Source organism: Miniopterus schreibersii, assembly GCF_964146895.1.
Source record: "Miniopterus schreibersii genome assembly, chromosome: 16".
In the NCBI taxonomy this organism is placed as follows: domain Eukaryota; kingdom Metazoa; phylum Chordata; class Mammalia; order Chiroptera; family Miniopteridae; genus Miniopterus; species Miniopterus schreibersii.
In genome coordinates this window covers 33,617,380-33,643,510 of record NC_138116.1, presented here as the reverse complement: position 1 = coordinate 33,643,510, position 26,131 = coordinate 33,617,380, and the positions used below count along the sequence as shown (strand labels likewise).

The window sequence follows — 26,131 nt, the reverse complement described above, 5'->3', positions numbered from 1 at the left end:
AATTGTTGGCCCCAGCTCTCGATGCTTCCACAGCCTTGACCTGTAGAGCGCCCTGGAGCTTAATCTTTGGTCGTCTGCTCTTCCCTGTCCTTGCCCACTCCCATGGTGAACTCATTCAATCCCAAGGCTTTAAATAACCAGTCTAGACCTCTCTCCTGAGCTCCAGACTCATATATCCAACTGCCTCTCAACATTTCCAGTTGACTGTCCAAAGAAGCATCTTAAATTTAACATGTCTAAAATTGAATTCCTAATTTCACCCCCTCTAAAGCTAAAACAAAACAAAAAATAGCCTGCACCTTCCCTCAGTCTTCTCCATCTCGGTAAATGCCAAGTCTGTCACTCAGGCCAAAACCCCTGGAGTCGCCCTTGACTCCTCCCTCTCGCTCACACTCCACATCCAACCCACCAGGAAATCCTGCTGATTCTACCTCCAAAATAGACCCAGAATCTGACCACTTCTCCATACTTCCTCCATAACTGCCCTGGGCCCAGCCACAAGCATCTCTTGCCTGTATTTTTAGAAGGTCTCCTAACTGTTTCCCGTTTCTGTCTTTGTCTTCTTTCCTTCTATTATCAGCACAGGAGCCAGAGAGAACTTGTTCAACCATGTGGTGGTAGATGTTACAAAATGGCCCCCAATTAATCAGCCTTCTTGGTGTTCACACTCTTGTACAGCACCCCCCATGGTGACATTGGGCTGGCCTTACACCTTACTTTGACCAATCAATAAGGCAGAAGTGATGCTGTGCTGTTCCTGGCCTAGGCCTTAAGGGACTTTGCAGCATCCACTTCTGCTTTCTTGGAATGCTGCCCTAAGAAGACCGCCATGTAAGAAGGTGGTCTAACCCAGTGGAGGACAAGAGGCCACGTGGAGGGGCGGACAGCCAGACCTGAGTGAGGCCAGCTTGGACAGCCCAGCCCAGTCAGTCTCTCAAGTGAAGGAAACCTTTGAATGAGCACCAACAGAGAAACTGTCCAGCCAATCCACAGAATGACACGAAATAATAAATCATTGTTTCAAGCCACTAAGTTTTGGGGCAATTTGTTATACAGCAATAGATAGCTGATACACCCATAAGTCAGATCATTTAACCTGTGCTAGACATCCTCTAATGGCTTTCTATTTCACTTAAATTTGAAGCCAAAGTCATTATATGTACAAGGTCCTACACAACCTGCTTCCCCACTGCCGTTACCTCTGACCTCACGTCCCCTGCTCTTCCCTGGCTCACCCCATTCCAACCACGTTTCCTAAAACACACCAGCCATGCTTTGCCCATCATGGCCTTTGCACTTGCTGTTCCCTCTACGTGGAATGCTCTTCCCCACTCCACCCCCATGTCCATATGGCTTTCCCCCTCACTTGCCTCAGGCTGCTACAGAAATGTCACCATCTTAGCGAGGCCTCTCTGGCCACCTTGCACTTGCCCCTATCCCTCTTCTGATTCTCTTTCCTTGCTCCCTTATTGTCCATAGAACTCATCCCCATCTATCATACCATTTATTTTACATGTTTATTTCATTACATACATATTTTTGCCTGTTTTGTTCAGTACTGTATCCCCAGAGCTGGAACAGAGCCTGGCACACAGGAGGTGCTTTGGAAACACATGATAAGTCTGCAAACATTGCAGCTCATCCAGCCACCTCACCATGGCCTTGGCTCTACCCCACGAGGCCTCTGCTCCCTCAGCCCAGGAGGCCCAGCAGGAGTTTGAGGATGAAGACTGAACCCCAAGGCTTCTCACCTGTGAGACCAAAAGAACAGCATGGAATTAGACACCTGCCCAGGTAGAGGATGGCCCACATTTGTGGGTGCTTCATGGCCATGTGCCCACACACTGCTCCCCACCATATTGGATGCCAACAGGACCCAGACCACAGTGGAGGAGGAGCCCATGGGGCACTGTGGCAGATTATTTACCCGAAACACCCACTGCGCTATTTCCACCTGCTCTTTAAGATCCCTGCCAGTCCTCATCAAAAGACTAAGACTATTTCCTCTCCCCTCCAATCTGAGTGAGCAGCTGCGGCTATAGCAAAGACCAGAATGGCGTGAGGGTGATGCCATGTAACTTTCAAGGGCAGGTCACAAAAGGCAGCAGGGCTTCATCTGGCCTGCCTCTCAGGATGCTAGTCCTTGGAACCCGGCCACAATGTTATGAGGAAGCTCAGGTCACATGGAAAGGCCACAGGCAGATGTTCCAGCCAATAGCTCCAGCTAAGGTCTCAGCCAATAGTCAGCATCAATCTCAGAGGCCCCCCAGCCTTGCTGATCCAGCCCCCACCCCATCCTGCCTACTTAACCCCCAGTGGAAAAAAGGTAAGTTATCCCCACCCCACCCCTAACCTTGCCCAAACTGCAAATTGTGAGCAAATATGTGTTTCTGTTGTTTTAAACTGCTAAGTTTCATTACATATCCATAGTGACTAGAACAGGCACAAAAGTTCATTTAGTTCCTTAAGGAAATCAAGAGGTAAGTACTAGCACTCCCATTTTATAGCTGAGAAAACTGAGTCACAGCAGGGCCAAGATCTTGCCCTAGCTCACAGAATTAGTAAATGAAGAAGCAGGAACGACGTCCAGGTCTTGCAGACACCTCGATGCATGCTCACTCCCATCCCCCCACTCCTGCCCTGCCATCTGGACCACAAAGCCCACCCAAGGGGGGGATTGCCAGAAGTCAGCCATGTCCTCCAGCAACCAGGCCAGCGATGGTCGAGCCCCTGCATTGGGCTCAGTCTCTCCTCTGAGCACAAACCCCTTCTCCTCTGAAGGGCAGCTGCTTTGGGAAGAAAGCCAAAGAAGAGGGTGTGAGCCAAGACCTGCTGTGCATGTCTGGATCCCAATTAACAGCCAAAAAAGTCCACTTCCCCTGCCAAGGGGACTGGAAGGAGGGAAGAGATGGAACCCTCTGCACCAGCAGGTAGGCTGCAGGGCGTGAGCTTCCCTGGGGAAGGCCCCAGACCAGACTTTATATGCTTAAGAAACCTCATTGCCATGAAACATATAGTACAACTTGGCCCTTACCTCAGGAAATTTGGGGGCAAACACCTGATGCTGCCCAAAACTCCTCCTTCCCACACAACACAGCTACAGCCACAAAAGCAATGGAAGAAAAACTATACTCAGCTGCAGACACACGTATGCACACATTCATATGCACACACATCCCACACAATTATCTGCATGCCCTGATGCACATGTATATGGGCACAGACATGTTTACAAAACAGCACACATGGACACGCTCATACACACCATGGACATATAGAATAAATATACATGTACACGCAATATCCATAGAGCATGACTATACTGGTACACAAACTGAACACACGAGAGCACACATCTGTTCTCATATTCACAGGCCTGAATAGACTCACACCTAGATGCATGCACACACTAGCACACATGCCCAGATTCCCACAGGCTCTCCCCAAGAAGATCTTGGAGCCCATCAGTCTTCCCAGGACTGCAGAGATAGTGCAAGAATTTTGGTTCCTGGAATCTGCAGAGAAGAGGCAAATGGATGGATGGAGGAGACTCAAGTGACTCTTCCTATTTTGAAGCTCAACATAAGCCAATTCCTCGGCCACTTTGGGCACCTTTCTGATGTTGACCCTCGTAGTTTCTTCAACCCTAATGACATCCTTCATGTTGGACTGCAGCCAGTTCCCACCCATTGGGGTTCTAGGGGTGATGTCCTATCCCTTGGACTCTCGACTCCTATATCCAGCTCCCCACTACACCTCCACTTGGGGTCGACCTCCCACCACAAACTCGGAACATACAAAATCATGCTGTTGATCTTCCCCTAAAACCCTGCTCCCTGCCGCTCCTGCCCGTTTTACTCTCTCGGTTAATGGTATCTCCCTCCTTCTACCTGCGCAGGCCAATCCCCTAGAGCTCACCTTGACCCTTCCTTCTCTCACACTCCACACTGAATCCACCAGGAAATCCGAAAGCTCTGCCTTCAAAATATACCTGTAATCCAGCCACTTCTCGCCACCGCCGCCGCTTCCAGGCGGGCCCAAGCCCCGTAACGTGTCACCTGGGTTATGGCACTAGTCTAACTTCTCTCTGTTTCTACCCTCACCCCCCAAGTCTATTCTCAACAGAGAAACCAAAGTGATTCTATGACACACAAGTCGACAATAGAAAAACAATAGAGAAAATCAATAAAACCAAAAGTTGGCAGAAAATCGACAAATCTTTAGTTAAACTGGCCAAGAAAAAGGACGCACAAACTCAAATTACTAAAATCAAGAACAAAAAAGGGAACATTACTACCAATTTTCCAGAAATTAAAAGGATTCTAAGGAAATGCTATGAACAAGGACATGCCACGAGTTAGATAATCTAAGGGAAATGTACAAATTCCAAGAAAGACCCAAACTACCAAAACTGACTTAAAAAGAAATAGTCTTAATTGACCTATAACAAGTAAATATTTAGTCAGTAATCAAAAGCTCCCCACAAACGAAAGCCCAGAGCCAGATGGCTTCACTAATGAATCCTAACAAACGTCTGAAGACAGACGAACACAAGTCCTTCACAAACTCTTCCAAAAAATCCAAGAGGAAGAAACACTTGTCAGCTCATTCCACGTGGCCGTTACCAAGAACAGTACAAACCAATATTCCTAATGAAATACTAGACACAAACATCCTCCACAAATACCAGCAAGCTGAAGTCAGCATTACATAAAAATGATTTATACAGTTGTCCCTCGGTGTCAGAGGGAGACTGGTTCCAGGAGCCCTGCAGATACCGGAATCCACGGATGCTCAAGCTCCTGATATAAAACCGTGTAGTATTTGGATATGACCTTGCACACACCCTCCCGTATACTTTTAAATCATCTCTAGAGTACTTATAATACCTAAACAAATGGAAATGCTATATAAATCATTGTTTTAGTATATTGTTTAAGAGATAATGACAAGAAAAAAAGGCCTGTGCATGTTCAGTATAGACACAGCCATTGCAGGCTTGGCATAATGCACGTCAGCAACAGCGTAACTTCTCTTTTTTCCCAAATATTTTCTATTTGAGATTGGTTGAATTCATGGCTGTGGAACCCACGCATACGGAGGCCCGACTGCACACCGTGGCCAAGGGGAGATTTATCCTGGGAATGCAAGGTTGGTTGAACACAGATATTAATCAGTGTAACATCGTATTAATAGAATAAAGGGTAAACCATGTGATCATCTCGAGAGATGCAGAAAAAGTATTTTGTGCCCAAAACCCTGTCTCACTCTCAGTAAAAGCCGATCCCACCTGATGCCCACAAGGCCATGCGCGATCCAACCCCGTCACCTTTGTCCCCTTCTCACTCTCTAGACGCGAACCACGGTGTCCTTGATGTTCCTGGAATCCACCAGGTGCACTCTTGCCTCGGGGTCTTTACAGTTGCTGTTCCCTCTGCCTGGAAAACTGTTCCCCTAAACAGCAGCATAATTCACTCCTTCACCTCCTGTAGGTCTTTACTCAACAACCGCCTTGGCGGTGAGGCCTCTCTGGTTACGCGACATAAAGCTGCAGCCCTTGCCCTGGCTGGCGTGGCTCGGTAGGTTGAGCTTCGTCCCGCGCACCAGGAGGCCACCAGCTCGGTTCCCGTCAGGGCACATGCCCGGGTAGTGGGCTCTATCCCAGTAGGGGGCATGAAGGGGGCAGCCCATCGATGTTTCTCTCTCCTCTCTCCCTTCCTCTTACTCTAAAAAAAAACAATAATCAAGCTTTAAATGACAATAATAAAGTTAAATGTTTGTTTTAAAATTAATTAATTAATTTTAAAAATATATTTAAAAAAAATTTCAGCCCTCTCTCCACAACCCCACACACTCCCTATCTCCCTTCTCCACTCTGTTTATTCCAAGCATTTATGACCATCTAGAATATTGTGAACTTTACTTGCTTGTCTTGCCTGTTGTCTGTCTCCCCAACTAGAATGTAAGCTCCCTACGGACAGAGATATTTTAGTCTATTTTATCCACTGCTACATCCATAGCACTTTAACTAGCATGCCACTTTATAGGCACTCAATAAATATTTGTTGGGTAAATAAATGAATGCAAACAGCTAGTCACTCAACCATTTACTCAACAAGCAGTGATTACCCCCACCCAGCCCAAGTGTCTGATGTTATGCTTCGGTCTGGAGTGCTGAGAAAGATCAGAACCAACCTGGGCCCTGCTGGGAGAGGGTCGAAGTGTAAATAACCGTGAACCAAGGAAGGCAATGCTGAGGAGCATCGAGGATGGGGAGAGAGTCAGGCCTACCAATCAGGGAAGGCTCCATGGGGAGATGGTGCCCAAGCTGGCCACTGAATGATTTGGGCATATGGAGAAGGGGTGGGGTAGAGGGAACAGAGGGAGGCCCCAGATGTGGGAAGAATGGGGTGTGTCCTGGGAATCGAGAGGAGACCTGCATGGTAGGACTGCATGGGGAAAGGCTATTAAGATTGTCAGGAGAGTTTGTGAGGGGCTTTGAACTCCAGGATGAAGAGTTCGACTTGGTTCCAGAGGCACCAGGGAGCCATGCAAGGCTTTGGAGCAGGGAAGGTCCATGGTGTCGCTCTGGCAGTGTGGGAAGAACAGATTGTGGTGGGTGAGCAGGGAGGCGAGGAAATAAGGAAGGTGGCTCCCAGAACAGTCTTGGAGAAAGACAGTAAGGCGTGAACCAGGAAAGGACGGAGGGGACTGAGAGAAGCGAGTAGGTTGGAGGTACTAAGGTTATGACCATGTTTGGGGGAGGATGGAGCTGAAGCCTGAATCTCAAGTCAGAACATTCAGGTGGACTTCAGAGGTTCAGAAGAGGCTTGAAGGAGAGGGTTCTGTCCAGAGGCCCAGAAGAAGGGCCCCACTTCTGCAAGGCTGGAGTTCCGGCCACAGGGGTTCAGCACCCCTGGGCATCATGCCAGGGCCAAACACGAGCCACAGGAAGGAACAGCTTCCCAGCGCTGGGAGACTGATGCATCCCAGCCCTGCCTGCCCTCCAGCCTCTCCATCCCTCACCCCCAGGCAGGTGCGGAGAAGAGTTCCTCCAGCTGGCTCTGTCAGCCAAGACGCAATGTCATTTCTAGATGAGCCATCCAGCTCTGGAAATGTGCCAGGCTGTGGGAGGGGGGACAGCTGTGTCCCCAAAATACAGCCAAGGAGCTTCCTCCCAGAGCCAACCAGGACAGTGGCAGAAGCAGAGCTCACAGGGGGTCCAAGGGCCCAGCCAAGGCAGGGACAGGCCTTTGACAGGCCTCCATCTGCCTGGGCCTCAGCCTGCCTGCAAGGTCAGGCCCCTTTAGCTCCCACAGGCTGGAGATGATGGTCCCTATTGCTCTTCTGCTCCCTCAGCCAGTAAGCATTAAGGCATTTATTGGCGCCTAGTGTATGCAGGCCCTTTTTCCCCACGAGGCGACAAAGGTCAGTGCGGAGTGAAGGACACAGGCTTTATAGTCTGCAGGGCTGAGTTTAGGTTTTGCCTCTTCTGCTATTTGCGTTGCTGTCTCTGGGCCTCGGATTAGCAATTGGTCAAGTGGGCATGAGAAAAACCCTTTCCCATGAAGGTGTCAGAAAGACCAAACAAGAGCAGAGGGAGACAGGAATGCTAAGGGGACTTGTCTGCTCTCCAGGAATCTCAGCAGAAGCCCAACCGAGGCTGAGGACCCAGGTGAGAAGCACAACTTGAGAGAGGAGCCAGACACACCTCAGGGCTTAGAGAGAGACGCACCTGTCCCCTGTGGCCCCAGCTTGTATCCAAGGCTGGAGACTTGAGCTGGGGAGGGTTTATTTGAAGAGAAAGTTGAGTGAGGGGCCTTGGGCAACCCACCCACAGACAGGGCAGTGCCTACCAGGAGACTGACCCTTCTCCCTGGCTAGACGCCAGTGAGATGCTGACCCTCCAGCACCAGGGCCACCTGAGGGGCACCCACAAAGGGCATCCTCGGGGCATCTTGAAGGATGTCACCTGGCATTGGGAGAACATGGACCCTGGGGCCTAAGGGGGGGTGGGGGGCTCAGTACCAGAGGGAGCAGCCTGCAGTATCAGGGTGAGGAGAGAGGGCAGGAGTGGGGACTGTCGCAATTCCTGAGTTCATCCAGGGAGTTAAACGAACACCAGAGAGGAAACAGGCTGAACACTAGAGAGGAGACAGGTTTGAGGGTCCCATGAGGGGGGCCCCACAGGGCGCCTGTTGGGGACACAAGGTTTAGCAGGAAGGGCTGGAAGGGCAACATCTAAAGAGGAGTGGAGGACAGAAGTGACTTTGTCATCTGCATCAAGGAACTGAACGATGCTAAAGCCAGGGCCAGGGGTCCAAAACCCACAAAAGTGCCCCAAGACAGGAGTCAGCCAGCATCTGGGCATCTGCCACATGGAGGGCACTGACTGTCAGCAAAACAACCCCCATTTCCAGTCATCCTCCCTGGCCTGCCCAGCCCTGGAGGGGTCAGGAGCTTGGGGCAGGAGCGGTGTCGGGGACAAGGGACAGAAATGGAACAAAGAGAAGAGAATCGACTAGAGCTTCCGCTACCCCCCCCCCCCCCCCCCAGTGCAAATTCTGGGCCTGGATAGAAACTTTATTGGGAAGTAGAACCAAAGTTGTGATTTAAATGAAACTGGCTTTTTTTTTTTTCCTTGCCTGAGGATATTTTTTCCATTGATTTTGAGAGAGAGTAGAAGGGAGGGAGGGGGAGAGAAAGAGAAACCCGGTGTGAGCTCCACCTGGGAGGACTGATACATGTGATGGACGTAAAGACCTGGCACAGCGGGAGCCTGTATGGGGCAGGAGTTCCCTGCCCACCCCAAGCCACCCCCCTCTGGTGGGGCCCTCACTTACATAGGAGGCCAGGAGACTGATTGGAGCCAGGATGAGAGCCAGGTAGATGCAGGGGGCTGAAGCGAGCAGGCTAGAAGCACAGATGAGGGGCTCAGCCCGCGGGTTCACTTTCTTGTACCTCCTTGAAGCCTCTGCTCCCAGGACAACCCCAATGATGCCAGTCGCAATGGTCAGTGCCCCAAAAATCAGGCTGATGGGAAAGAACAGAGAGGGGTTGGTCAGCGGTGGGGTCCCGCCACCTGCCCCTGTGCAGGATCTGGCACCCCAAAAAATGTGCCTGTGGGCCCCTCCCCCTCCCTCCTAACCAGTGCTCCTAGGTCCTTGGGAGCCTAATCAGGAGCCCAGATACTCTCCATCCCCCAGTCCCTTTCCGGCCTCATCCTGGGCATGCCACTGGCCGTGTGGTGATCTGCCCAGCACCCCAGTTCCCAGCCTTCCTCAACTCCAGGAACCTCCTCCAACCTCTCACCACCCAAAACTATCCCACTCAGAAATCTCAATTCTTCGGTCCCAATCTGGCTCCAACCTCCTCACCTTCTAGCCCCCTGTACAAATGGGAATGGAGGCAAGTGAACACTTCTTTATTGAGCTCCTATGAGAGCTCAGCCCTCTTCTAGGCGTTCCACACACCCTCCCTCCCTGAATCCCACCTTCCACTCTCTGTCCTTGGACACCTCTCAAGCAGCCCCTTCCTAACTTCACTGCCTTTCCCACCTACTCCTGGACCCACTTCGACTCTACTCGGCCCCTCTTGCACCTCCCTCCTGTGGAAACATGTCCCTGAAAAGCAATTTCCATACAAGTCCCCAGAGGGTGTTTTCTAGAACACAAATCTGACTGTGCCCCTGCCCACCCTCAGCCTCCAATTCGCCACCAGCTCTCAAACATCTACCGGAATCAGTGCCAACCCGTGGCATACATGGCCCTAGTGACCTGACCCTGGCTGACCCCAACCCCAGTCTCCAGCTGCACCCTTCTCTGCCTCCAAACTCATTACTGTCCCCGCTTCAGGCTTTTATTCCTCCACCTGGACACCCTTCACTAGTTTTTCCACAACTGAACTCCTACTCATCCTTCAAGACCCTTCACAATGATCTCCTCTTTGGAAACGCCTTTCCCTGGCCCTTTGCTGATGCCTTCACTCCCTTCGGTTCCCATAGCACCTTCTGTGTCTCTGTCATCAAGGTTATTACATATTACCTGTGAGTTACTGGACCACAGAGACCAGGTTTGGTTTACTTTCTTGACTCTATGCTGGGAGCACAGAGCCTGGACCAAATGAGCTCACTGAGCCCTCCCAGAATTCCCAGGTGGACAGATGAGGAAGGTTAGGCTGAGAAAAGTTAAGGTCAAGATTACCCAGCTGCCTGGCCGGGCATGGCTCAGCGGTCAAGCATTGACCTAGGATCCAGGAGATCACGGTTCGATTCCCGGTCAGGGCACATGCCCGGGTTGTGGGCTCGATCCCCAGTCGGGGGGGTGCAGGAGGCAGCTGATCAATGGGGACTCTCTCATCATTGATGTTTCTGTCTCCCTCTCTCCCTCTCCCTTCCTCTCTCTGAAATCAATAAAGACATATTTTAAAAAATAAATAAATAAAGATTACCCAGCTGATAGTTGACAGAGGCAGGATTTGAATACATATCTTTATTTCCTAGTCCATCCTGCTCTCCCAAGCCTCCAATTAAAGGAGCTCAAAGGGATACCGAGACTGATCAACATGAATTCTTGAAAACACAAATGTAAGCAGGACCTCTCCAGCTTCTCAGCAGCGCCCTGCTGTCCCCAGGGCAAGCTCTCGGCCAGTACTGGCCCCCACACACCTGTGTGACCTCCGTCTCTTCTCCTTCCCTCACTCTGCACGAATGACTGGGAATTCTCTAAGCTCACCCTTCGCTTTCTAGCTCCCTTGCCTTGGCCCATACCCTTCACTTCCCCCCACCCACCTTCTCTACCTGGCTTCTCTACCTGACCAATATCCCAGCCCAGGCCCAAACATTTCTGGAAGTGCATGGGATAGCCCGGTGCCCTGCTATTACCTTTGCAGCAGCTCCCACCAAGATGTAAGAACATGAGAGATGCAAGACTGCAGCTACTGACAAACTGAGTGCCACAAAAAACTCCTCTCCTCTAAACAGCTTCTGTAAAAATGTTCATTCCACAGTCTGAGGACTAGTGGGTTTGTATAGAGCCCAGAGTGGGCAAGAACCTGCTGGAGGTCAGACAGCCCCTCATGGGCAGAGCCAGGGCTTCCTGGCCCTCTGCCTACTAAAGCATGTGGGTCCTTAGGCAGCTTAGAGGTGCTCACTGAACCTTCCCACCCTTCCAAGCTCCGTAAGGCTCTGGCTCAGCCCAGTCAAGTGACCCTGAATCCAGATGAATGCTATCTGCTTCTGAGTCCTGGTCTGAGCCGGCCTTGGCAGATTCTCAAGACCAAGATTGATTGGCCTTGTGGAGCCACCCAGCCCCTCTACTTCCACAAGGACTTCCCAGAATCAGACTCTCAGAGCCAGGAGTGGGGGTCCTTAAAGGCCAGCAAGTCCTATCCTGATTCTCTGCACAATGGTCCTGGCAAGCAGCTGTCCAACTTCTACTTAAACACTCCCAGGGGTGGGCAGTTCACTACCCCCATGCAGCCCTTTCCATCTGACCAGCTCTGAGTGTTGAAAGTTTTCCCTCTGGCCGAGCTAGAATCCCATGCCCTGCAGCTTCCTACCCTCACCCCACCCTCACCCTAAGGCTTATTCTAACCACAGGGGGTATTTAATAGCTGGGGTCTGTGCAGAACCTCACTCTGTGATAGGCTGAATAATGGCCCCCAAGATATTTACATCATAGGACAAAACATGATTGCACTAAGGATCTTGAGATGGAGAAATTATCCTCCACTTTTTAGTGGGTGCTAAGTGCAACCACAAGTGTCCTCATAAGAAGGAAAAGGAAATCTGAGACAGAAGACGAGAAGCCATGTGTCCGTGGATATAGAACCTGGTGTGATGTAGCCACAGGCCAAGGAATGTTGGCAGCCACCAGAAGTTGGAAGAGGCAAGAAAGGTTTCTCCCACAGAGCCTCCAGAGGGAGTGTGGCCCTGCCAAACTTGATTTTGTCCCAGTGAAACCATTTTGGACTTCTGACCTCCAGAACTCTGAGAAAATAAATTTCTGTTGTTTTGAGCTACCAAGTTTGTGACAATTCATTACATCAGCTCCAGGACACTAATACAAACTCCCATGTCAGTTTCTCACATAGGTTCTATGAAGGAGCTGAGTTAGAAGAAGAGGCTAAAGCTGAGAAAAGGGGAAGTGAATTGCCCAGGGTACTTGGCCAGTTAATGCCTGAGGTGGAATCAAGTCTTATTTTTCCCCCACTTTCTCAAGCTGCTGCGGGGCTTTTAGGCCTCAGTCTTTGCCTCCAGGGAGATAACAATCTAGCTGTGGCGCCAAGACAAACATGGCAGGATCATTTGATGCATCCATTCACTCACTCACTGGATGCTTTCCCTGAGCATCCACGGGGAATGTGCCAGGAAGCTGCTCCCCACTAAGTGGAGAGATGTTCAAGTCAATTAACAGTAACAGGCAGTCTCCAGGGGCAATCGAATGTGGAGCTTAAAAGCACCAGTTTTGGAGTCAGATGGGTTTTGAATCCTGGCTCTACTCTGTGTTAGCTGTGTGATCTTGGGCAAGTCACTTAACCTCTCTGATCTTCCATTGTTTCATTGGTAATACAGGAATAATAAGGTTAATTATTATAAAACTTCAGAGGGGTTTTCATGTAGAATGCATAGCTTAGGGCCTGAACTAAAGTTAAAACTTAAGACGTAACAATGAGCCCAGCCAGCGTGGCTCAGTGGTTGAACGTCGACCTAGGATCCGGAAGATCACGGTTCAATTCCTGGTCAGGGCACATGCTCGGGTTGCGGGCTCGATCCCCAGTGGGGGGCATTCAGGAGGCAGCCGATCAATGACTCTCTCATCACTGATGTTTCTCTCTCTCTCCCTCTCCCTTCCTCTCTCTGAAATCAATAAAGACGTATTTTTAAAAATAAGTAAATAAATAAAGAAGAGGTAATGATGAGAAAAGGGAAGGGAGCTATGGGCAGAGGGCACAGCTTGGACAAGGGCATGAATAAGTAAGGGGGCACGGGACAGTGTGGCAATTACATGACGCTCTCCCTCTGGCAGCCTGGGAGTGAGGAAGAGGCGGGGGGGGGGGGGGGTGGCGGGCAGACGTGCTGCCAGCGGAGAGCTGGTGTCACTGAGGCCTCAGGGGGAAGGGAGCTGCAGGAAGAGCTCAGAGCCCGGAGGAATCTGGGGGGTCATGGGGCAGGGCGGAGGAAAGGGGGCGCCACAGGAGATGGAAAAGCATCAGCTGGAGAGGAGGAAACTAGGGTTAAGGGTTTCAAGGAGGAAGACAAAGCAAGTGAGAGAGGACCCAGATGGGCCCTCTCCATCAGGAGGTCACGGGGTCCTTGGGGAAAGGGGCTGCAGAGGGCAGGGAGTGGGGAGGGCATTCCCTGAGGGCTTTGCTCCCCACCCTCCAGCAGCTTTCCCAGATTCTCAGTGCCTCAAGTGAGAAAAGAACAAATGAGAGCATGGGTGAAATCCCTAAGCCAGATGGGTACGGAGGCCTCCCAGTGCCTCAGTTTGCCATCTGTAAAATGGGGTGACCTCACATTATGGTCCCTTCGAAGGAAAGTTGCCTGAGTCCCATCATTCTCAACCCCACCCCAAGTGCCTTCTGGATCTCCACAGCAACCCAAGGGTGGGAAGAGGGGGACTGGGGCCCAGAAAGGACAAGGGAGCTGCCTCTGGACACCAGGGTGACTGGAGCTCGGCCAGAGCCAGAACCAGCTGGCCTCTGAGTTCTGGGGTCTTCACAGAGCACCATGTACCCAGACAGATTGAGTTTAGGGGCTCAGAACCTCCTGAGACTTCCCCACCAAGAGCCCCTATAACCTGGGCCAGGTGCCCAGTGCTCCCAGAGGCCCCTCACCTGTCCTGGCTGTCACATGGCTGCTGGAAGCAGGGAGGCTGCAGTCCATGCACTACACGAGCCTCGAACAGAAACTTGGGGGTCCAGAAGCCCACAGCTCCAGTCACGAAGGCCATGGCTGTCACTCCAAGGGTCAACCACACAAAACTCCAGCTGCAAGAGAAAGCACCCTGGCTGAAGCTGGGAAAGGGCTGGGGCTGCAGGGGATGTCGCTTCTGTTTGGTCCCCTCCTCCCACCTCCTGGGCACTCAGGTGGGCTCGGCATCCCTCCCAACATTCACTAAGACCCCTGCGCATCCCACCTCTGCACCCTCTCACGCTTTGCCTTCTCCCCGGCCCTCTGCAGGACCAGGTCTCCCCATCCCGAAAGGCCCACCTCCAACTTCACGTCCTCTGGAAGCTGCCCCTGCGGCCCCCCCTTCCTCTGGGTGCCCTCCACTGTCTCATGGCTTTGATACAAACAGAGCTGGGTCCTGTTCGTGCCCCACATTTTGGTAAATCGTGAAGCCTGTGAGCGCAGTTGCCTCCTGATGCACTCCCATGAGGCTCAGGGAGGTAAGTGATTAACTCCCGGCATCCTCCCGGCCACCCTGAGAAGCAGCCGAGGCTGGAGAAATATGCCCATCGAGTAAGTGAGGGAAGTGAGGCTCCAAGTCTCAGGTCACTTAAGGATAAGGCAGTGGCGGAGCCAAGGCTGGAGCTCATGCCACCCCCTCCCTTGGTCCTCCCTCCCTCCCAGCCCATACTCTGTCATGGCTGGGGGAGGAGGGCCTCCAGGTGGGGGGGGCATCTCAGTTGGTGAGTGGGGGCTCAGAGATAGAAACAGGGCTGCGAACAAACGTTGGACAGTCACAGAGGGCTCCCTGGAGGCAGAGAGGGGGAGGTCAGGGATGCTGGGGCAGGCAGTGGGGTTTTTGGTGACAAGCAGGGGGAGCAGGGACACTCACTTTCTCCCCAGGTATCTGACATCCTCACACCAGCTGGCCACCATGGCCACCTCTCTCTGCTTCTCAGCAGCTCCCCGAGGTGGGTCTGGAACCAGCGTGACAAGCAGGATCAAGGCCACGGCTTCCAGGCAGGGCATGACCTAGGACAGGAGGGCCCAGGAAGCTCAGTGCCATGTGCCCCTGTGGCCCAGAGATCCTAGGGTGACTGAACTCTGTGGTGCAGGCTCCTGGGGAGCTCTGTGCCCTGGGGGTGGAAGGAGAAGGGCTTGTTTCCTGGGTGCTGGTTATGCAGAGCCTGACATCACTGTTTCTCATGCCTGAGAGTGCAGCTTGAGAGTGGCCCCCCTTGGGGGCTGATTTAATACCTGTCTGTCCAGTACAGACACCACTCTTTTGGATCAGTGAGCCTGACGTGGCTGAGAACTGGAGCCCCTACTACGCTGGCTCTAACTATTGCATATTTGTTGCCCCCATAACTGCCCCCTTTCCCTCCATCTGCCACTCCAGTCCTACCCTAGTATCTTTCCATCTCTTGTCTCATTAAACCTCAAGAGTCCCTAAGGGAGCATTTACGTCCTCATTTTCAAATAGGCAAAGTGAGGCTGCTAAGAAGGAGGTGTCTTGCTTCAGGTCACATAGCTAGCAAACTGACCAGTCAGAATTTGAACCCAGGACCAGGACTTCCACAGTCCACATTCCATGTGAGGCCACAAATGTCTGAAGCTGCTGATGTCTGACTACCCCCCATGGCGCCAGGTACTGTGCCAAGTGGCTAAGGCCACTCCAGGCTGGAAAGTCCCCGCAGCCCAGGGGGAAAGCAGAGGGAAGAAACGGAAGCTGGACTCACTCGGAGGGCCCAACGCCAGTTCCCAGTCAGTGCCTTCGCAGCTGACCCCAGCATGTAGCCCAGGCCACTGCAACAGAAGAGCAAGGGGAATAGGCAGTGAGGGCCTGAGCCAAGGTACCCCCACCCCAGGGAGCCCGCTCTCTGCAGCTCATAGCCCTTCCACGTGAGGTCCAGATGTCCACTGCCCTCGGTCAAGTCACCAGCGACCTCTGGCCCCTAGCCCATCCCCGGCACCACTGTCCACTGTCTCCTTATATGAAGGCCACCTCCTTTGTCTGAGGCTCAGCCCTGCCTGAGTTAGGTGATATCAGGAAACCTGGGTCAGAGCTCAGAGGCCTAACTGTAAATCCCACTCTGTCCTACCCCGCTGCAGGGTACATTGCCAGGCCCTAAGGCACTTTCCTGCCTCGCCTCCCGGAGCCAGCCCTTCCTGAACAGGCCAACTGCCAGGCGCTCTTGCTCACCCCTTCGGAAGTGCAGGGAGCACCTTTATTCTCCGTAATCCTCCCCACAGCCCACCAGCATGACTGTCCCAATTTACAGATGAGGAGCTGAGGCTCAGAGAGGGAAAGTGACCCAGCGAAAAAGGGGTAGAGTTGGGATTGAAATCTCAGCCCTCCTGGTCTGATATCTCCTCCCCCAACCCAGCCCCTGTTCTGACTCCTTTGGGCCTCAGTTTACCACCCCAGGAAGTGGGTCCAGGGTGATACTCACCTTCCAACGGGAATAAAGATGTAGAAGATAGCCAGTACCCGGGTCCGCAGGTCCCTCACAAAGAGGTCGCCCAGGATAGTGGGCGCGATGGTGGAGTAGCTGGCAGTGCCAATGCCCACCACTCCCCGGGACAGGAAGAAGAGCCAGGAATACTGGGCAAGCAGACACAAGAACAGGGTGAGCTCCAGAAAGCACCCACAGGCAAGGGACTTGAGGATTTGTCAGAGGGGCGAGGGCACTTGGAGACACGTGCCCCCAAGAGAGGAAGAGGGGATCCAGCTACAGGCGCCTGGCTATCCTCCCAGCCCAGGTCCCCCAGATCACACGGTTGCTCCCCGCTGGCGCCTGCGGCTACTGCCTGACCCCAGCCCCGAGGAACCCTTTTCCTGATCATCACCTTTGCTAACCAGGCCAGTTCCCCCCAAACCATAGCTGTTACCCCACCCCCAGCACAGTGGGCGGAAGTGAAGCCACAGGCAGCAGCGGGAGGTGCAAGAGAGGAAGGCCCCTGTTAGGAAAGCCCAACGGGCTCCTCTCAGCCCTGGAAGGCATCCCCAGCAAGCCCGGAGCCTGGAATGGGGCAGAAGCAGTCCCACCCCGTTCTCATGGGTCAGGGAGAAAGGTGGGGGGTCCCTGGGGCCTGTGCAGGGGTGAGGGCACCTACCCGGGGGGAGATGAAGGAGCTGGAAAGGCCTGCTCCTGACCAGAGAAGGATCCCAAAGCTCAGCGTGGCTTTGCGGCTGTGTCGGTCGCCCAGGTAGCCAAACACGGGTGCAGACATCAGCAGGCAGCTGGTGAAGACTGGAGGAGAAGGTCAAGGGGCAGCATGCATCTCCCCACAAAGGCGGGTGCGCTGATGGGCCCGGCAGACCCACAGAAGGGCACCTTGGCAGTGGGTCGAGGCCAAGAGGAGGAAAATAACGTGAACCCTCAATCCCCTCTTAGCACAAAACCCATTGCCCAGAGTCAGAGGGGTGGGCTAGGGCTCAAATCCCAGCTCATCCACTTGCTCACTGTGTGGCTTTGGGTTACTAACTCCACCTCTCTGATCCTCACCCCAGCACTGATGAAGTCAACAACCCCCATCCCCACCCCCACACGCCCTTCCGAGAATGCGAGATAGAGGTGAACACGGAGCCAGGTGTCCAGCTGCCAGTTCCCTGCACACGGGGCCCTCGCTTTCCCAGAACGCCTGCCCTCTGTGAGCCTGACGCTGGGACTGGTCTGATTTTGCTCTCACACCCCTGCTGAGGGCGAAGGGTGGAAGAAGGGACGGGTGGTCTGCCTGGGCCCTCTCCAAGCAGATGAGCATGGTTTAGAATGAGCCCAGTGTTTCCTGGAGGCTGGAAATGCATTGGTTTTCCTAAGCAGGTAAAACATCCCCGGCAGTTAGTTGTATTTATACTATTTTTAAAAAGTAAACCCTTAAGAACTGGCGGCTGGATTAATGAATACGTTTGCTATGCTGTGAAGACAAAGACACTGCCCCATTTTTGCATGACTGCCACATGAATAGTTAGCCTCACTGCCTCTGTTCCTTAAATAAATCGCCTCCACCCTCCGAGGAGGACCCGTCGCTGCCTCTGAAAGCGTGCAGGTGGCGAGAGGAAGGTCTGGACCCTCCCCACCTGGTCCCACCATCCAAGGGACCCTCGGTTGGGAGGGCCCTGCCCACCGCCAGCCGCCTGGGTCTCATTCAGAGCACATATGATTGACATTTCCAGAGCCCAAAGAGTGTCCAGCTTCCTGCGGGCTCAGGTTCCAGCCCCTCCCACTCCAGCATTGGGTTGAGCCACTTGCAATTGCAGAAATTAGGCCAGTTTTGACCTACAAAAAGGAGAATCTAATATGGTTCGACATAATACTCCACAGAGACTGGTCTTTGGTGTCAATGGCATTTATAATTTTAATAGCTGCTGCCAAAATAGGCCTCCAAAAAGGCTGTATCGATTTACACTTACACAGAAGCATATGCCAGCACCCTTGTGACACTTGATAGGATCAATCACTTTATTTTTGTTCACCTAATGGTTGAAAACCAAATGGTGTCTGGCTGATGTTTTAATCTGCCTCCTGCGCCCAGTGAAGCTGAGCATCCTCTGCTCATTTTTCTATTGGGCTCTTTTTTTGTGTGGAAATAATTTCTCCCAGTCCTTTATATTTGTTTTAAGGATTTAAAATGCAAGTTCTGAGACTAAACTACCTGGGCTCATCCTGACACCACTAATTTCTAGCTGTGTGATCTTAGGCAAATTCCTTAACTCTCCTGTTCCCCTTTCATCAACCACACAATGAAATAGGGAGAGTACTTGCCTTGTAAGATTAAATAAAATAAAGCATATAAAAGGCAGTGACTGGCTTCATATAAATGCCTAATAAATATTACCTATTATTACTTATTGCATTTATAGTTTCAATCACCATCATACAGAAGAGTTTAGCTTTGATGTAGTCAAATTTATAATCTTCCTCTAGGGAGGTTGTTTCGTATTTTGCTAATGCCTATCTTTTTTACCCAAAGGTTATAAACATATTTCCCCAAATCTAATACTTTTATCAGATTTGGGGCAAGGATCCTTCACAGGACATAAATACCTTAAACCTGCAGATGCCCTGGGATAGAGAGACCTGGCCCTCAGGGAAAGGTAGGCACTCCTCCTTTCCTTTGTAGCACCTCCAAATTCAAATAATTTCTTTGACAAGGCGGGAGTGAGTAGTCAAGGAGCACAGGGTTAAGAGGACTCCCCAGGCAGCTGCCTGGATTTGAACCCCAGCTCTGCCACTCACCAGCTGTGTGACTTTCAGCAAGCCCCCTAGCCATTCTGTGCCTCAGATACGGCATCATAATAATACCTGCCTCGTGGGGTTGTTGTGAAGACTAAATGAGTTAACATTATAAAGCACTTAGAATATTGCCTGGCACATGGTAAGGGCCACCACTGTGTTCATTTTCAATATTAATAATCAATTAACTAACTCCGGCAGTTTCTCCGTCTCAGTTGGGCAGTTGGGTTCTGATCACTGTTCACCCCTTCCCTCTCCGCTACTCTTACGGCTCGACTGAGCCCCCTCTTAGCGGTCTCCCTCATTCTGCAGCCCTGTGGACAGGCAGGGGGGTGGGTCTTTGGCCCACTGCATGGCGATTTAGAAAGGTAAAAATACTCACCTGAGACCACCAGAGACAAGCTGGTGATCAGGCCTCCAGCCCCACTGCCCTTTCCATACACTTTTTGGGGATGTTTTTGCAGAGATGACCCTGCCCTTCACCCACTCCCAGACACACACATTCACACATCCACACATTCACATTCTCTCTCTCTCTCTCTCTCTCTCACACACACACACACACACACACACACACACATATCTCTCTTATCAGGGGCCTTATAGTAATAATCCTATTCCGCATAGTAAGAAACAAGGAAGGGAAATGTTGACTCAACTACCAGTATCTGTTTAATCTAGAAGTCTGAGGGTGTTGGGCCTAGACGGTCTCCCTTTAGCTACAATTATGAAGGAAGATCAGCCCCAGCCGCAGGCCAGAGGCAGGAGCAACAGAAAGAGCCGTGGTCTAACACAGGGCTCTGCTAACTCTTTTGTTCCGTGCCTCTGAAAGTAGTTTTCAGCTGACGTGGCTCAGTGGTTGAGCATCAACCTAGGATCCAGGAGATCGTGGTTCAATTTCTGGTCAGGGCACGTGCCTGGGTTGCAGGCTCGATCCCCAGTAGGGGGGTGCAGGAGGCAGCCAATCGATGACTCTCTCATCATTGATATTTCTATCTCTCTCTCCCCCTCTCTCCCTTTTCCCTTCCTCTCTCTGAAATCAATAAAGACATTTTTAAAAAAAAGTTTTCCACTAACATTTAAAAGATCTTTATTGTAAGTTTTAAAAGTTGCATAAGATACAATTTCTAGCATTATCGTATTTTTTTAAACTATATTTTTATACGATCCATGAGGCAGCAGATCAAGTTCATTCAGTTTACAGGAAATGCCTGCCACAGAGTCTAATGAGCAAAACCAGTCATTATTTGCCAAGTCAATTGAGCAAATCAGACTGGTTGTCTGTAAGAAAGACGTTAAAATGTTGGCTTCGGTTTTTATTGAAATAAATGTGCCGACACCCATCCCTAAGACAACCTTCTCACTCCTGAATTCTAAATCATAGATAAATAGCAGGCTGTCGCACACCAGCGAGACAGCTAGATAGGGTTTGGCATCTTGCCATAGATTTGTGGCCTGGAGACAACATCCCCAGTGGGTTTCTACTGGCTCTGTCTGCTCTGCTCCCAGGTCCTCCCCAGCCCCTCCCCAGCTGAAGCCAAGCATCCAGGAGGAGTCCCTCTGTCTGGCACCCTGGAGGCTTTTATACCCCAGGGCATGCACCATAGTAAAACTCAGAAAGGGGGATAGGTATACTTTTCTCCTTGGATGATTTTTAAAACAGAAGTGAGAGAGGAGAGAACCAAAGGCCAACCAGAGGCTGTTCTCAGGCAGATCCATTTTAGAAGAGAAATCTATGGGCTTGAGATCTATAAATTGTGTTCTCAAAGCTCTGCTCGTGTAGCTCCTGGAAAGTTTTTATGTCTCCCCAGGGGTCCCCGTACCCAAGTTTGAGAGCCTTGTTCTAAAATACTGAGATAGTGGACTATTAGAAGGAAGAACTACCCATATGCTAGTTACCAGCCAGGCGTGTTCACACATGTGTATCCTATGTTGTGACAGTGTATGTATACATATGGGGGGTACATGTGCAGGCACTCCTGATCCCAACTGCCCCCTCCTTGGAATGGGACATATGGCTGTTCCCTGATGCTGGGCTACAGATGTGTATAGGCCCAGACCCTCTCTGAGCCCATGGGGTTGGGGGGGTCTCTGTTTGTCTGTCTGTCCTGGTGGCCAGAGTTTTCAGGTCCATGAGAGGAAAGCAGGCCTCAGGATTTCTCAATCCCTGCCAGTCTCCGGTACCCAGCTGGGCTGAACAAATATGAAGGGGTGAGTGAACAACTCCACAACCATGATTGGAAGCTCGGGAGCCCTTTCCAACCCCAGTTCCCTCTGCTCTTTCGGTGCACGAGGTCTCAGCCCACACCATCTCCTCTGCTATCCAAATGTCCTTTGTACTCACTGCCACCACCCACAGTGCCCCTTCCTCTGCCAGGAGACTTAGTGGAGCTCAGCCTGGGCCCCGTTTCCCAGCGGCTATAGCCAGGGATCCCACCCCAGCATGAGCCCAGGGCCCGAGCGCCAGGCCAGGATGCCCTCCTTACCCGTCTGAAGCAAACCAGCACTGCTGTCACCGATCTGAAAAAACTTCTGTACATCCAGCAGCACTCCTGAGGACAGAGGGACAGTGCTCAGGAAATGGGAAGTAGCCCACAGGCCTCTAAAGGCAACAGCCCCTGCCTTTGGGAAGGGCCACAGCTGAAGAGCACAGCACAGGGCATGGCACCTGGGCCCACTGTTCTTTCCCCTCTCTCCTACACATACATACAACCACACACACACACACACACACACACACACAGGAGCAGGCACACAGAGAGAGAAGTGTGCATATCAAACACATGCAGAAATATGCATCCCAAAGGCCCTGACTTACACACCCACATTCACACACAGCATGCACTCCCAGGCACAGACACATAGTCATGCAGACACACAGACATGCAGGTCCACATGCGTGCATACAAACAGGAATGCCCAGGGAACTATACTCTCAGAGGCACAGCTATACATACTCACAGACGTGTAGGCCCTGTCTTGTACACACAGACACGCAGACACATATACACTGAGATGTACACATAAAGATACTCCCATAGGCATGTATGCATATGCATATGTGCAGGGCTGCCATTCACATCATAGTCAGAGTGACTGGCAGCTCCCTGTTGCTGCACAACACACAACCATTCACTTAAACTACAGTGTAAATGGAAGTCCCTGGGATTGTGCAATATAGCAGCCCTCCTCCTGTACAAACTCCAGATATTCATAGACATCCATATACATGTCCGGGCATGGGCATGCAAAGATATGTGTGCCATGGCCTGCACACACGCGCACCCAAGCATGTTCCTCCAGAGGTGTGAGCACACAGACCCGAGAGTACACGTGAAAGCTTCAGAGACAGGTCCTATTTAGGTCCGACCTTGGCCTCAACTCCCTGAGGGTCGTAGGCTCTTGCTCTGCACTAACCAGCTCTCTAAAGCCGCAAGACCTTGCTAGGCCATGGGCCGGTGTAGTGCGCACTCAGCCAAATGCAGGGAGAGGAACCCTGACACGAGGTTCTGTTCCCTGGAATCCCCTCAGCCCTTTGGTGTATTTTAGAAAGAGTTAGCCACAGTCCTAGGCACCTGAGTATCTGAGCTGTGAAGCTCTGGCCCTGTCATGATGAGGAACAATCATTACTTTCATTGAATTATGGGATGCCTGAGGGCCAGACCCTGATCTGGATACTTGCACTATTTCCCTGAGAAGTAGGGACTATCATTGTCCCCATGATACAGATGAGAAAACAGAGGCTCCAGCCAGCCATGGTTGCACAGCTGGAAATGGGGGAGCCAGGAGTAGAATCCCGGCCGGAGGCAATCTGCCCTCCCACCCAGTGTCACAGAAGGGGGCAGAAGACCCCCAGTGGGGCCCTGGAGAAATGCCCACGGGGTGGAGGGAGGAGAAAGCCCCCCATCCACACCTCCAAGACCTGTGAGCAGATGAGGAAAGATCCAAGAATCAGAAAAGCGAAGTAAGTTTTATGTTCAGACGTTTACTTTGAGCCCCATGGTCACAGCATCTAGGCGACCAACCTATATGTCTTTTCCTTCCCTTTCAACATTTTTAATTACATGAATAAGACATATTCACTGGAGAGAAACAATAGACAAGCAGCTAAGCAAAGTAAATGGCTAAATAAAAGTTCTCTCTAATCACACTCATCTTTCGAGCGTAGGAATATGCACTCACCCCCTGTTTGCTCAGCTCCTGGGCTCCTCCCAGCTCTGGGGGGGGCGGGCTGGGCACAGCCCCAGTTTTTACCTTTGAGCTGTCACTCTGGCCTCCTGGGAGAGCTGCTTGCTCCGGGCAGTCCTCCTGCCCTGGGCTTGGTTTCACTTCCCCAGGCCTCCGCTGCCCAGGAACGGCCTTGCTTCTCACGCAGCCAGAGGAAGTCCCAACAGGGAGCGGGCCTCGGGCAGGCAGAGCTCAGGCCCAGCCAGAGGCCTTCCCGGACAAACGGAGACAAGACCAAGGACCCCAGCCCGTGGGGCTCAAAGAGCTCCATACCCATGATGGCCCTGCTGTCACGTGTGTCCTGCCCATCCCCTCCTCTTCTTGCCTGCATCCCACACTCCTGTTCAGGCCTCCTCAGCGTTGGCCTCTTCCATGGCAGTGGCCTCTGAACTGACTTCACTTTTTCCTCCGTCCGGGCTTCACATCTGATAATAGTCCCCCCTCTTGAAAACATTTTCCATGGCTCCCCATTGCTTCAGCACCAAGTCCAGGCTCCTAGCCTGGCACCGAAAAATCCTGGGATCTGGCCCCAAACCACCTTTTAGAATAATTTCCTGCTTTCTCGCCCCTCACCATACCTGGTCAGAGCATGCCCTTTTGCCCCATGTGCCCTGGCTCATGCTGACTCTTCCTTCTGAATGCCTTTCCTTACCCCATTCCCTGCCTTGCCAATTTTCCCAGCCTTCACGGCCCAAACCCAATGCTCCCTCTTCTGTGAATTCTACCAGAACCCTCAGTCCTGGGTCCTGGGGTTGCTCAGCTGATGCTCACCCCACTCTGCCTGTATTAGAGCTACTTGCACGTGTGTTCTGTGTCCCTCTAAGCTCATCAAAGACAGACACTAGGTCTGGGGTTTTCTGCAACCTCTGAGTCCTGTTCATTCCACAGCCGCTCTCTGATGGGCCACGCTGGTAACTGATGACTCAGTATCCTGGTCTCGGGGATGCCCAACTACCAGAGGTGCCACCTCTGAGCTCCCCAGGCCAGTTGGTACCTCCCTCACTTGGCTGCACCTCCCTTCCTTGCAAGAGTCTTGTTAATGAGCTTCTCCCTCTGCCCTAGGAGACAGTCATTCCTGAGTTCAAGAACTACAAGGTTGACTTCCCCTCCCCTGGGTCCCCAAGGGTCCTGCCCATAGTTAGTGCTCAGTAGATCTTGAATGAACCAATGATAGAGGAAAGAGGGTCGAATGTTGAATGGATGAATGAATGAGTGAGTGACAGGGGAGCTTGAGCCCCGGGGCCTACGGGAATGTACAAGGCAGAATATGCAAGATTTGCACGCAACTTGCTGCCCCACAAATACCCAGCAAGCTATTTCTTGCTTGGGAGCTGGGCCAGGCTGCCCTGTCCTCCACAACCTCACCCCGGCATTGCACCCAGAACCCCCAGGCCTTTGCCTGAAGGCCCAGTCCCCCCGGCTGTCCTCACCCATGGACCCACACCTACATGCACACTCTATATCGGCATGGCCAGGCCTGAGGACAGCAGGGATATGATGCTCCCCAGGAAGAAAGCTTGCTGGAGGGAAGGCCGCCGTGGTGGCAGGGCAGCCAGTGGGCAGGTGGGCAGGGACTGCCCGGGGCGCCCGCCTCCTTCCTCACCTGCGATGATGAACCAGTTCATGTAGTTCAGGAGGTTGATGTAGCAGAGCACTGCCGCAGCCACATATGCTCTCCAGCGGGGCAGGCTCCACGGGGCAGGCGTGGGTGGAGGGGGACACTGATCTGAGGCGGGAGCCCCGGAGTGCCCGCCTGACCCCGGGGACGAGCCCTGGGGCCCCTCTGGCTCCGGCTCCCGGCCCTCCTCAATCATGCCCCGCACCTTGTGGCCTGTAGCGCCTGTCCCGGGAGGCATGCAAGGGCAAAGACGCACCAGCTCTGTCCCGTCACTTCCTGTGGGCTCCCAGCCTCCCAACCTCAAAGCAGCTGTCCTAACTGCTTGAGCATCTTATCTCAGGTTCCTGCTGAGCCCGCTGCAGCCTCCTCGATGGTGAGATTTCACCATCCCCCGCCTCAGAGGCTGCTGGAGAGGAAGAGGGCCCCCCGCGTCCCCCGCCCTGGGCGACTGCACACTATCCCCGAGCGATCAGATCGCCCAGGGATCTAGTCTGTGGCCGTGGTGGTTGCAGTGGCTGCACTGACTGAAGTGAGGAAGTGAGACGAGAGTCCTAGAGTCCTGACCACTTGGGGACGGGGGGTCCGGATGCCCACACGAGATGTGAACCAAGGACTTGCACCAGGGGCAATTCTGGAAGGCTGGCGTTAGCCCGGAGAGCAGCCCTGGGCCGGACTGTAGGTGAAAGCAGCACCCGCGCCCGCCTGACGCCTCACCTGGGGAAGCAGGGACGGCAGACAGGCCGCCGGGAGGAAGCCAGCCTGCGGGCAGAACTCACCCACGGCTAAAGTATCTAGGGGGAAATATTTTTAAATAATTTTTTATTTTTCAGTTACACTTAACACAATGTTATATTAGTTTCAGGTGTGCAGCATAGCGATTATACATTTATTTATATAACTTACAAAACGATCACCCCAATAAATTGAGTACCCATCTGACACCACAGGTAGTTATTACGATATTATTGACTGTTTTCCCTGTGCTGTACTTTACGTCCCCGTGACTATTTTGTAACCACCAATTTGTCTTCTTAATCCCTTCCTCTTTCCCCACCCCACCCCACCCCCCGCCCATCTGGCAACCATCAAAATGTTCTCTGTATCAATCAGTTTGTTTCTGTGTTGTTTGTTTATTTTGTTTCTTAGATTCCGCAT

The 26,131-nt window shown here is 52.2% G+C and overlaps 1 protein-coding gene across 2 annotated transcripts in view; it reads right to left on the bottom strand.

Moving 5' to 3' along the window:
- SPNS3 (SPNS lysolipid transporter 3, sphingosine-1-phosphate (putative)) overlaps nucleotides 1–25,235 on the bottom strand; it is a 40,010-nt gene extending 14,775 nt beyond the window's left edge. Inside the window, exons 1-8 of one of the 2 annotated variants that reach the window (XM_081161489.1) lie at nucleotides 24,962–25,235; nucleotides 21,618–21,683; nucleotides 17,012–17,148; nucleotides 16,348–16,499; nucleotides 15,634–15,700; nucleotides 14,787–14,926; nucleotides 13,840–13,992; nucleotides 8,844–9,033 (exon numbers count right to left, since the gene is read on the bottom strand). In XM_081161489.1, coding sequence (XP_081017615.1) covers nucleotides 8,844–9,033; nucleotides 13,840–13,992; nucleotides 14,787–14,926; nucleotides 15,634–15,700; nucleotides 16,348–16,499; nucleotides 17,012–17,148; nucleotides 21,618–21,683; nucleotides 24,962–25,214 — 1,158 coding nt within the window. In that variant the 5' untranslated portion in view covers nucleotides 25,215–25,235. The remainder of the gene's footprint in view (nucleotides 1–8,843; nucleotides 9,034–13,839; nucleotides 13,993–14,786; nucleotides 14,927–15,633; nucleotides 15,701–16,347; nucleotides 16,500–17,011; nucleotides 17,149–21,617; nucleotides 21,684–24,961) is intronic. The other variant, XM_081161490.1, reaches the window with a different exon arrangement.
- Nucleotides 25,236–26,131: the final 896 nt, after the last annotated feature.